The sequence below is a fragment of the Mustela nigripes genome, chromosome 4 (genome assembly GCF_022355385.1).
Source record: "Mustela nigripes isolate SB6536 chromosome 4, MUSNIG.SB6536, whole genome shotgun sequence".
Lineage (NCBI taxonomy): Eukaryota > Metazoa > Chordata > Mammalia > Carnivora > Mustelidae > Mustela > Mustela nigripes.
In genome coordinates, this window is record NC_081560.1 from 45,760,961 (window position 1) to 45,773,619 (window position 12,659).

Consider the following 12,659-nt stretch of genomic DNA (forward strand, 5'->3'; position numbering starts at 1 on the left):
CTGAAGGCAGAGGCTTAACCCACTGAGCCACCCAGGCGCCCACATAGAGACATTTTAATGGTGGCACGAATTCCTTTCAGAAATCTTTCCAGGGGCACCTGGGTGGCTCAGTGGGTTAAAGCCTCTGCCTTCGGCTCAGGTCATGATCTCAGGGTCCTGGGATTGAGCCCCACATCGGGATCTCTGCTCAGCAGGGAGCCTGCTCCCCCTACCCCCTGTCTGCCTCTCTGCCTACATGTGATCTCTGTCAAATAAATAAATAAAATCTTTAAAAAAAAAAATCTTTCCAAAATTTATCCGAGGCAAAGTATTCTTCTCTCACCCCTAGTGGCCAGTCCAAGAGCCAGCAAAAAACCAATATGAAGCCAGTCCCAAAACCAGTAGCCAAAAGTGGCCATTTCCAAAGCACAGTGGGACTGCATCAGCTAACTGATTCATTCAACAAGTATTGATCGTATCCCCACCACGTGCCAAGACACTGTGCTAGATGCCAGGGGTATGATGGGGAACAGACCAGATATGGTTCCAGTTCTCAGGGAGCTTGGAGGCTGGTACAGGGGTCCCAGCTGTAGGCGGTCATACAAATGTGTGATTGCACATGGTGACAAGGACGAGAGCAGTTCAGGCTGCTGTGAGCGCATGCAATTGGGGCCATGATCTGGTCTGAGGACTGGGGAGCCTTCTTTGCATGTCTCTGTGCTCACTAGTTTGAGACATTTGTTGGCTGTATAATACCCAGCACCAAGGACCCTAACTCCAGTGTTTAAAGAATCCAGTGTGACCTTGAACACAGAAACAGAGGACAGTGTTCCAGACTATCAGGGGCATGTTTGGGGGAAACCAGGCCAACCAGCAGGTCAGGGCCCAGCCCTTCTGCGGCCGGGCTGTGGATACCTGTGATACTTGTGGCCACTGTTAGCTTCTTACTCTTCCTGCCCCTTCCCACTTCCTTCTGCTTTCTTCCCCAGGAGCAAAGGAAAATGCTTCTGCCTGTGATCATTCTTTCAAAAGATCTCTCCACTGTCAAAAGATCTCTCCACTGGTTCCTTTAGCCAACTACTTTGGTAGCTTTTAAAGTATAAGTCACTCTACAGAGCTAGATGTGAACTACATCTTGTGTGATTCTATTTATAAAAAACAGCAGAAAGGCAAATTAATAGAGCTAGAAAGCAGATTGGCCATTGCCTAGGGCCAGGGACAGAGATTCGCTAGAATTGGGCTTAGGATGGAGGGGTTTTAGAACTGGAGCGTAGTAACGTTTGCATAACTTTGTAAATTTACTAAAAACCATTGAGCAGTACACAATGCCTATTGTAAAATATGTGGATTTATGGTATGTAAATTATGTCTTACTAAAGATGTAAAAGATAAAATTCACAAATATTAAGCAGACCACTAAGTTGGACTGAGTTGATGGAAAGAGGTTATAGATGAATTTGGAAATGGGCATGTGTGTCTCATTTTTGTTAACTGGATTATAATCCAAATCCCAGAAGTATTTTAAAGGAATTTATGGAACAGCCTTTGGTCTGGGGAAGGATCGCCTCTATCTAGTATAAGCCCAGACTCTAGCTCAGGTTTGCTGAGCTCCCTGCCCATGTGAGCGTGTCACCTGTCTGCTCCCCTGTGAGCAGGTGCTAAGTCAGTGACCCCCAGGTGTCCGCTGGGGACCTGGGGCTGACGTGCTCTGTGTCGTTGAACAGGGCAGTTTTTCTCTTGGTTTACTCTCTTTGTGCTTTGGCCCGTCTCCTTTGTAATCCAGATTGACGTGGACCGTTGCATCTTCTCACTCAAAGTTTTGGCATTTAGTGTGGAGACTTCCCCTTGTTTTCAGAGCAGTGTGATCAGCAAAAGAAAGCGAGAGCAATTTCTTCCTTAGCCACAGGAGTTTCCAGCGCCTGGCTGCCTCAGTCTCCGGAGCCTGCGGCTCTTGATCTGGGGGTGGTGAGTTCCAGCTCCATGCTGGCTGTACAGATAACCAAGAAGTCTCACTGAGAACTGGTTATCTTCCCTCCCCCACCGCCCAGTGAGCAGGTACACGGAGAAGCTGCGACAGCAACTGGCCCGTGATTCCAAGTTCGTCCTGTGCTACGCCCAGAAGGAGGAGCTGCTGCTGGAGGAGACGTACAGCGACACCATCGTGGAGCTGGTGGGCTTCAGCAACGAGAGTCTGGGCCCGCTGGAGAGCCTGAGCTGCCTGCTGGACCACTGCACCGGGGTCCTCAGTGAGCAAGGCGAGACCATCTTCATCTGCGGGGACGCGGGTGTGGGCAAGTCCATGCTGCTGCAGCGGCTGCAGAGCCTGTGGGCCGCGGGGCGGCTGGACACCGAGTTCAAGTTCTTCTTCCATTTCCGCTGCCGCATGTTCAGCTGCTTCAAGGAGGGCGACACGCTGTGCCTGCGGGACCTGCTCTTCAAGCATTACTGCTACCCGGAGCAGGACCCCGAGGAGGTGTTCGCTTTCCTGCTGCGTTTCCCCCAGACGGCCCTCTTCACCTTCGACGGCCTGGACGAGCTGCACTCAGACTTTGATCTGAGCAGCGCATTGGACACCTGCTCCCCCTGGGAGCCCGCCCATCCCCTGGTCCTGCTGACCAACCTGCTCAGCGGGAAGCTGCTCAAGGGGGCCAGCAAGCTGCTCACGGCCCGCACCGGCGTGGAGATCCCGCGACAGCTACTCCGCAAGAAGGTGCTCCTGCGGGGCTTCTCCCCTAGCCACCTGCGCGCCTACACGAAGAGGATGTTCCCCGAGCGCGCTGTGCAGGAGCACCTGCTGGCCCAGCTGGAGGCCAACCCCAACCTCTGCAGCCTGTGTGCCGTGCCCCTCTTCTGCTGGATCATCTTCCGCTGTTTCCAGCACTTCCACAGCATTTGGGAGGGCTCTGCGCAGCTGCCCGACTGCACGGTGACCCTGACCGATGTTTTCCTGCTGGTCACTGAGGTGCACCTGAACAGGACGCAGCCCACCAGCCTGGTGCAGCGGAACACACGCGGCCAGACCGAGACCTTCCACGCCAGCCGGGGCACCTTGCGCTCGCTCGGGCAGGTGGCCCATGGTGGCATGGAGAAGAGCCTCTTTGTGTTCCGCCAGGAGGAGGTGCAGGCAGCCGGGATGCAGGAGGGGGAGCTGCAGCTGGGCTTCCTGCGGGCTGTGCCGGAGCAGGGCCTGGGCGGGGACCAGCAGTCCTATGAGTTTTTCCACATCACCCTCCAGGCCTTTTTTACTGCCTTCTTTCTCGTGGTGGACGACAAGGTGGACACTGGGCAACTGCTCAGGTTCTTCCAGGAGTGGGCTCCGGGGGGGGCGGGAGCCGAATCCTGCTATCCCCCCTGTCTCCCCTTCCCGTGCCTGAAGGGCAGTGGCCTGGCAGGGGAGGACCCCTTCAAGAATAAGGATCACTTTCAGTTCACTAACCTCTTCCTGTGCGGGCTGTTGTCTAAGGCCAAACAGAAACTCCTGCGGCACCTGGTGCCCACCGCTGCCTTACGGAGAAAGCGCAAGGCCCTGTGGGCACACCTGTTTGCCAGCCTGCGGGCTCACCTGCAGAACCTGCCCCGCGTGAAGTCTGGGACCTTCAACCAGGTGCAGGCCATGCCCACCTTTGTCTGGATGCTGCGTTGCATCTACGAGACGCAGAGCGAGAAGGTGGGGCAACTGGCGGCCAAGGGCATCTGCGCCAACTACCTCAAGCTGACCTTCTGCAACGTGTGCTCGGCAGACTGCAGCGCCCTCTCCTTCGTCCTGCACCATCTCCGCAAGCGGCTTGCCCTTGACCTGGACAACAACAATCTCAATGACTACGGCGTGAGGGAGCTGCAGCCTTGCTTCAGCCGCCTCACCGTCATCAGGTGAGGACGAGAGGGGGCCCAGGGAGCAGCTGGTGGGACTGGGGTGGGCCAGACTCCGGAGGGGGCCCAGGGAGCAGCTGGTGGGACTGGGGTGGGCCAGACTCCGGAGATGCCAGAACCAACCTTTAAGGGGTAGGAGCTCCTGATTTACCCTGGCACTCATGACCACGGGTCTTGGAACACCCAGACCTCTTCTGTTTCAGCGTGACAGAGGGCAAAGAGCACAACTTCCATGGCTGGCAGCCCCGTCTGGGTGTCCCTGAGTGAGTTGCTTAACCTCTCTGATTTCCTCATCTGGAAAAGGGAGATGCTGGTAGCCTAGCAGTTACAGTGATAGCAACCAGCATTTATTGAGAATGGGTGAAGTACATTACAAATTTTACATGATTGACTCTTCCACACTATAAGGTGGGAGGTACTCTTCTCTTCATTCTGGCAAATGAGGCAGTGGAGGTACAGAGATGGTCTCAAGGTCACACATCGGGGCCACGATGGAGCCAGATTCATAAAGATTTATGAGATTTATTGAGATTCATGAGAGGCTCAGAGATAGCCCGTGGATGGTTTTTGACACATGGGAGCTTTTGTGATTGCAGAAAAAGCAGACTCTGTGTGCTTATCAGCCTCAGTTACTTTCCATGATCAAAGCCAGCAGCTTGCCAGGGATCTTAGCACAGAAAGCTGACTCATGAGTGGTTTCTTGTGTGATGCTTTAGAGGAAAGTTAGGTCAGTCTGCTTTCTTCTGTTAACATTTCTTCTATAAAATACACCTTGTAAATCTCTATGAGGGTTTCAGATCTTGTAACTTGGCGCATGCATTCCTGAGGAGCGGAAGGGATTTGGAACTCGTCCTGGGTACCTGTTACCACCAGCGCCACCGTGTACATTATGTGGGGACACTGGGGTGTAGGGAGCGCGAGGCTGCCCTGGCCTGTTCTCTGTGCTCTCAGCCTGGGCATGCTCACACTCCAGGCACTCCACCCCCCCGCCCCCAGATGGGACACACCAGAATGGTACTTCTGCCCCAGGCAGCTGTCTTGGGGTGAAGTTTTCCTCCATACCAGTAAAGGAGAGAGCAGGAGGAAACGGGCAACTCCAGGGAAGCATTTTGAGCTCCCTGAGACCATCACTGAGGGTTAACTTTGAGAGTTAATGAATGCTTAGATAGGTTACAAGCTTGTTTCTCATAGAAAAGTCCAGAGGAGGGCAGTTCAGGGCTGCTGTGGTGCCTCCACGATCCTCAGGAGCCCAGGCTCTCTTCTGTGTTGCTACGGCCCTAATGGCCTCACTGTTTGATTTCCACCTCTTGGCCCAAGATGGCTGCTCCATTTCTGGCTGTTCAGTCGACATACTAGCCACCAGGAAGAAAGGGCAAAGAAGGATGCACCTCGTTCTTTTATTTTTTTTATTTTTTAAAAGATTTTATTTATTTATTTGACAGAGAGAGAGATCACAAATAGGCAGAGAGACAGACAGAGAGAGAGATGAGGAGAAGCAGGCTCCCTGCTGAGCAGAGAGCCCGATGCGGGACTCGATCCCAGGCCCCTGGGATCATGACCTGAGCCGAAGGTAGAGGCTTTAACCCACTGAGCCACTCAGGTGCCCCGCACCTCGTTCTTTTAAGAAGACCTCTCAACAATTGCTAATAAGACTTCTGCTTAGATTTCATGGGGTAGAACTTAATCCCACGTGCCCAGTTAAAGAAATGGGGGATTCTATTCTTAAAAAAGCATAGATATTGGAAGTGACTAGTAGCCTCTGGCACCCTGAGATGTCCATGCAGTGTGTGTATGCCCTGTACACACCAAAGTGGGCACCATGGGAGGAGGGGTCCTGAGAATGTGACCTGATCATTTTGATGTGGCCTGAAAATCAAACTTTTACTTGTTCAGCCTTTCACTTACTACATAGAGGTCAGGTTGTGGGCCCAGTTTGGCCCAGGGCTTGTGTTTGTAAATAAAGTTTTATTGGAACACAGCCACACCCATTTGTTTACATATCGGCTGCTTCACATATTTCACACCTTAAAATATTTGCACTCTGGCCCTTTAGAGAGAAAGTTTGCTGACCCTTGGATTATCATCTCCCCCACCCCTGGTACCTCACTGTCATCCAGCCCTAAGCCTTACTCTATCCTTCAGCCTCACTTAAATGGTGGGGTGGAAGATTGAAAAAATCACGATAGTTTGTTCCATAGATTATTTGGTAGCTAAAAAAATTAGTATTTCATATTTTAGCCACATCAAAATATCCTATTAGTATAGGGATCGTGCAGAAAAATTCCAGTGAGTGGCTGTTCATTGCACAGGAAACAGCTGTCATCCTGAAGGCTCTCTTTTCCTGGCCCCTTCTGTGAACAGGCCTTCCAGATGGGGAGGCTGTTGGCATAGTGGGTGAGACCGTTCTGTGTTCCACCTTTTGAAGGGCAGACTATCTCTGGCCGCACCTGCAAGAGGGGGGAAGTGTTCCCTCATCTTTAGAACAGCTCCATGGGGTTCCAAATGCCATGGCCCCTGCTGTGCAGTGAGAACCACAAAGAGGGCCTGGCTGACACAGGCCACCCATAAACGATGGGTGTTAAAGCTGGCTGGCCTCATGCATCCTTTATGTGTCTCTCGTGGCCCTTCTGTTGGGTCGGGGCTGTGCTGTAGCCTTGATGACCGGCAGGTTCTGGGCAGGTTTGTCAGCCCTATGAAGGTGGGGCTTTTTAGGAGCTCTTTGGCTGAGTGCTCTGGCCACCTTATTGGGGTGCTTATAGTTGGGAAAACTCCAGGACCTACAGGCTTCTGCATCCTTGTGACATTTTTGCTGCTACTTAGTGAGCAGCTCTCGTGATTTCTAACTTTCTTTGCTATTTCTTTTTTTTTTTTTTTTCCCCAGACTCAGTGTAAACCAGATCACAGACAGTGGGGTGAAGGTGTTGTATGAAGAGCTAACCAAATACAAAATCCTGACCTTCTTAGGGTACGTATTCCTGGACAGTGCCAGGCCAGGGATGTAGCAGTAATTCAGAGAAGCGGGGAACCGCCATTCGTGGACGGTTGGGATGATGGCTGAGGCATCAGGAAGCTCCCCGATGGGCAGCCAGAAGTCCTGGATCCTGCTCTGGGCTCAGCTGGCAGCGCACTCTTTGAGCAAATCAGGAAATGGGGCAGAACTACAGCCTTTTCACTTGTGTATTGGGATCCTAATATAGGCAAATACTTTATGAGTGGTGATTGGGAGTTGCTGAGGGAATAGCTGGGGATATGGTGGTGGTGTTTAAGGTTTATTTATTTTAGACAGAAAGTGAGCTGAGTAGAGGGAGGGGCAGAGGGAAGGAGAGACTCTTGAGCAGACTCCCTGCAGAGCATAGAGCTGGACTCTTGGGGCTTGATCCTGGGACCCTGAGATCATGAGCTAAGCCAAAATCAGGAGTCAGATGCTTAAGCAAAGGGCCACCCAGGTGCCCCTGGGGATAGGTTTTATAAACGTTAGGTACAGGTTATGCATTAGATTATGGGCCCATGATCCCTCACCTAGAACCCAGCGGGCAAAACCATCAGAGTTCAGTGTACATGAACTGTGGGGTGGTGATATGACCGGTGAGGTCCAGGGCACTATCCTGGTTTCAAATATTTTAATATTTCTGCAGTGAAAGTTCTGAGTATTCAAAGCAGCTAGGATAAAGACCACAAATGGTGCCAGAATGGTTGTGAAAAGCTTGGGGTTTTCAGAGCCTCTGGGATTTGGAGTGGAAGCGCTGGCGGGCCAGTCCAGCCGGCCTCTGGCCAGTCCTGGCAGAGATGCAGCCTGTCATCTGCCCCACAGGGCTTTCCTTCCTCCTTGGAGGAGTGGGGCCCCCGGAATCACACACTCCCAGGCTGCCTTTCGGCTCAGGAGCTTTGTGGGGCTGTGGAACACTGGAAACCCATCTAGTTACCTCTTTCAGCTTCTCTCTGCCTTCTTGTTAATTGCTGTCAGGTGGCAAAATGACTAAGAGGGAGCTGTGAAGTTCCAGCATTCAAACCTCTTCCCCTCACGATGCTGCTTGTCATCTTGATGGAACAACATCCACCACCTGCTGCCTGTTGCACCCTTGGGCACGTGGGCTTGGAAGGGATCTCGAGCTTGGAGGGATCGCAGACTGTGATCCTAAGGCCCCTGTGAGGGAGGCGTGAGTCCTGCTCCTTATTACAGATGCAGGAGCAGAGGCTGGGCCATGGCAGAGCTGGTCTGAACCCTGCCTGCGAGACTCCAGGGCCCTGGACTGCTCTCTGGGTGTCCCTCCTCTCTCCTTTTAGCCCAGACCAGAAATCAGCAGCCAGCACGTGCCCACTTTAGAAATGGGCTCATTACGATGACACTGGCACACGGGAATAAAAGGCACAGTATAAAGAATATAGTCAGTGATAATTCTTTTGTTTTAGTTTTTATTTCAATGAAAATATTTTAAAACTTGAATTCAGTTAATTAACATGTTATTGGTTTCAGAGGTAGAGGTCAGTGATTCATCAATCTTACATAACACCCAGTGCTCGTTACAGAATGTGCCCTCCTTAATGCCCATCACCCAGTTACCCCATCCCCCACCTCCCTCCACCCCAACAGCCCTCAGTTTATTTCCTCCACCCCAGCAGCAGGATTTTATTTCTTTTGATGGCTGCATAGTATTCCATTGTATATATATATACCACTTCTTCATTATCCATTCATCTGTCGATGGACATCTGGGTTCTTTCCATAGTTTGGCTATTGTGGACATTGTTGCTAAAACATTCAGGTGCATGTGCCCTTTCGGATCACTACGTTTGTACCTTTGGGGTAAATACCCAGTAGTGTGATTGCTGGGTTGTAGGGTAGCTCCATTTTCAACTTTTTGAGGAACCTCCATACTGTTTTCCAGAGTGGTTGCACCAGCTTGCATTCCCACCAACAGTGTAGGAGGGTTCCCCCTAGTCGGTGACATTGAGAGAGCATCATCTGGTGACAGATGGCGGCTACACTTGTGGTGAACGTAGCATAACTTATTAACTTGTGGGATTCACTATGTTGTATACCTGAAATTAATGTAATGCTGTGTCAACTATACTTTAAAAAAAAAAAAAAAGCCAAGGTTGGGGTCCTGAAGTCTCATGCAGTGCTTTCTCTCGAAGCCTGTACAACAACCAGATCACTGATGTGGGAGCCAGGTACATCGCCAGGATCCTGGACGAGTGCAAAGGCCTCACGCACCTCAAGTAAGTGGGGTGTGCAGCAGGTTATTCAGTAGCCTTGTGTCACCCCTTCATTATCCAAAGTGTGCATGTCCCAAAGGGTGCATAAAGAGCGCTCGCCCTAACGCTTGCCCAGAGCCACACCAGTCAGATGAAGAGGCCGGCGTGTGGAAGGTCAGCTGCACGCACGGAGGAATCCTGGCTCGACGGGGAGGCTCGGGGTTCCACAGGGCCAGGTGAGGGTCTGGCTTCTGGTTCACGGATGGGGCCTTTCGGCTGTGTCCTCACACAGTGGAAAGGGAGGCATGGGAGCTCTGTGGGGCCTCTTATAAATCCCTCATCCCATTCACGACAGCTCTGTCCTCGTGACCTCATTGCCTCCAAGAGCCCTGCCTCCTATTACCATCTCCTGAGGGCTTAGGGTTTCAGCGTGTGGATTTTGGGAGGCCACAAACATTCAGACACCGCACCCACCTAGTTGCTAGTATGAGCTTGGTCCTTGGCCCTGTCACACACATGCTCTGCCAGAGGTGACTGGGCACCGGGCTCAGAGGAGCCCCTGGTGGTCCCCTGGTGAGGGGGACGCATACCTGGCCACTTGCAGCTGAGATGGGACCCTCCCCGCTCTGCTGATGGAAATGAGTGACACTCTGAAGGCCATTTAAAGAACCACCCCAGGAAAGCTAGGGCCCCTAAGTTTCGGCAGAGACAGCGACCACCTTCTGGAGAGGAGTCTGATGGCTCTCTCTAGGGCAGTGGGTCGCTCCTCAAGAAGAAGCCAGGGGCGTGGGCACTGTGGGTCCTAGGAGAATCGGGGCAGAAAGGGCCCTGTGTGGGAAACTAGGGTGCTGACGGTGGAGTCCCCACACCACTGGGTGCTGACCCGTGCATGGCTCTGTCTGCAGACTGGGGGAGAACAAAATAACGAGTGAAGGAGGAAAGTGCCTGGCTGTGGCTGTGAAGAACAGCAAATCAATCTTCGAAATCGGGTGAGTGGAGGCAAACGCGCACACGTGTGTGTGTGTGTGTGTGTGTGTGCGCGCGCGCGTGTGTGTGTTACACATGCTGTTCTGTGTATGAGCGTGCCAGCTGCTGTTCACGGACATAAATATACCAAAAGTCCAAGGACAGACTGCACCTTCCCTTGCACACACTTTTATTGCATTAATGTGGAAGTCCGTTATTCTCACCGCCAGCAAACAGAGGGAGCCATCTGGTCCTATGTGGGAACTTTCCACAGACACACGGTCTTCTATTTGGCAATGTTCTATAGTTCCTGAAGGCTTTCTTTCTTTTTTTTTTTTTTAAGATTATTTATTTGATGGAGAGAGCACAAACAGGGAGGGGGGCAGAGGCAGAGGAAGAAGCAGACTCCCTGCTAAGCAGGGAGCCTAATGTGAGTTTTGATTCCAGAACCCAGGGATCATGACCTGCACCGAACAAAAGTAGATGCTTAACTGACGGAGCCACCCAGGTGCTAAGGTCTTTTTTTTAATTTAGTTTTTTATTGTGGTAAAATACATGTAACAGTTACTGTCTTAACCATTTGTAGGGGTTCAGTTCAGGGATATTACATAGCCTCATCATTGTGTGACCTTCACTTCCGTTCATCCCAAAGCTCTTTTCATCTTGCAAAAAAGCTCTCTACCCATTACACCCAGACACCCTCCTCCCCTCCCTCCAACCCCCTCCCGCCTCCCTCTGACGTTCTGTCCGGGTGGCTTTGACTTCCACGGGTACCTCACAGAAGTGGAGCCGTACAGTATTTGTGTCTCTGTGACTGGCTTACTTCGCTCGACCCAGGGTTCTCAAGGCTCATCCACATGGTCACTTGTGTTGGAATTTCCTTTCTTCTTAAGTCTGAGTAGCAGTCCACTGTATGGACGTGCCACATTTTGTCCGTCCGTCTGTCAGTGGACACTTGGGTGGCTTCTGCATTTTGGCTCTCATGAGCCATGTTAGGAACATGGGTGTACAGAGGTCTCTTCGATTTCTTTTGGCTATATACCCAGAAGTGGAGTTGTTGGATCAGCTGGTAATTCTGTTTTGAGGTTTTTGAGGACGTGCCACCCTGTTTCCCACAGCCATGCACAAGGGTTCCAAATTGTCCCATCCTGGCCAACACTTGTTATTCTCTGTTCATTTGATAGTAACCATCCTAACAGATCTGGGGGGGTATCTCACTGAGGTTTGGATCCTGGAGCCTTCTTAAACCTTTTTATATTGTTATAATTTTTATATGATTATAAAAGAAACACAGATAATTTTATCTGTAAACTATGAAAAATATGCTAAAGATCATCTCAGAAATATTGTCAACATTTGAGGTCAGCTAAACTTTCTTGCTCTCACATGCAGGTGTGTGCTCCTTTTTTTTTTTTTTTTAATATAGCAAAGGTCAAAGTGTATGTAAAGAATTTTACTTTTCCTTTTATTATTTTTATTAACATATAATGTATTATTTGCAGGGGTACAGGTCTGTGAATTGTCAGGCTTAAATATTTCACAGCACTCACCATAGCACATACCTTCCCCAATGCCCATAACCCAACCACCCTCTCCATACCTGCCTCCCCCCAGCAACCCTTGGTCTGTTTTGTAAGATTAAGAGTCTCTTATGGTTTGTCTCTCTCCTGATCCCATCTTGTTTCATTTTTTCCTTCCCTACCACCAAGCCCCCCACTTTGCCTCTCAAATTCCTTATATTAGGGAGATCATATGATAATTGTCTTTCTCTGATTGACTTACTTCGCTCAGCATAATACCCTCTAGTTCCATTCATGTCGTTGCAAATGGCAAGATTTTATTTCTTTTGATGGCTGCATAGTATTCCATTGTGTGTGTGTGTGTGTGTGTGTGTGTGTGTGTGTGTGTGTATCACATCTTCTTTATCCATTCATCTGTTGATGGGCATCTAGGCTCTTTCCATAGTCTGGCTATTATGGACATTGCTATTATAAGCATTCGGGTGCACATGCCCCTTCGGATCATTACATTTGCATCTTTAGGGTAAATACCCAGTAGTGGGATTGCTGGATCGTAGGGTAGCTCTGTTCTCAACTTTTTGAGGAACCTTCATACTGTTTTCCAGAGTGGCTGTACCAGCTCACATTCCCACCAACAGTGTAGGAGGGTTCCCCTTTCTCCATATCCTTTCCAACATCTGTTGTTTCCTGACTAATTTTAGCCATTCTGACTGGTGTGAGGTGGTATCTCACTGTGGTTTCGATTTGTATGTCCCTGATGCCGAGTGATGTTGAGCACTTTTTCATGTGTCTGTGGGCCATTTGAATGTCTTCTTTGCAGAAATGTCTGTTCACATTCTCTGCCCATTTCTTGATTGGATTATTTGTTCCTTGGGTGTTGAGTTTGATAAGTTCTTTATAGATTTTGGATACTAGCCCTTTATCTGATGTATTGTTTGCAAATATCTTCTCCCATTCTGTTGGTTGTCTTTTGGTTTTGTTGACTGTTTCCTTTGCTGTGCAAAAGCTTTTGATCTTGATGATGTCCCAATAGTTCATTTTTGCCCTTGCTTCCCTTGCCTTTGGCTATGTTTCTAGGAAGAAGTTGCTACGGCTGAAGTTGAAGAGGTTACTGTCTGTGTTCTCTTC

The 12,659-nt window shown here is 50.2% G+C and overlaps 2 protein-coding genes across 7 annotated transcripts in view; one reads left to right on the plus strand and one right to left on the minus strand.

Annotated features, from left to right (window-relative positions):
- ZNRF2 (zinc and ring finger 2) overlaps positions 1 to 12,659 on the minus strand; it is a 396,032-nt gene that overhangs the window by 217,525 nt on the left and 165,848 nt on the right. The gene's annotated exons all lie outside the window — the stretch shown is intronic.
- Positions 1 to 12,659, plus strand: part of NOD1 (nucleotide binding oligomerization domain containing 1) — a 68,563-nt gene that overhangs the window by 25,928 nt on the left and 29,976 nt on the right. For all 3 annotated transcript variants that reach the window (XM_059396638.1, XM_059396637.1, XM_059396640.1), the window contains 4 exons: positions 2,028 to 3,849; positions 6,731 to 6,814; positions 8,986 to 9,069; positions 9,951 to 10,034. In XM_059396638.1, the coding sequence (XP_059252621.1) occupies positions 2,028 to 3,849; positions 6,731 to 6,814; positions 8,986 to 9,069; positions 9,951 to 10,034 (2,074 nt within the window). The remainder of the gene's footprint in view (positions 1 to 2,027; positions 3,850 to 6,730; positions 6,815 to 8,985; positions 9,070 to 9,950; positions 10,035 to 12,659) is intronic.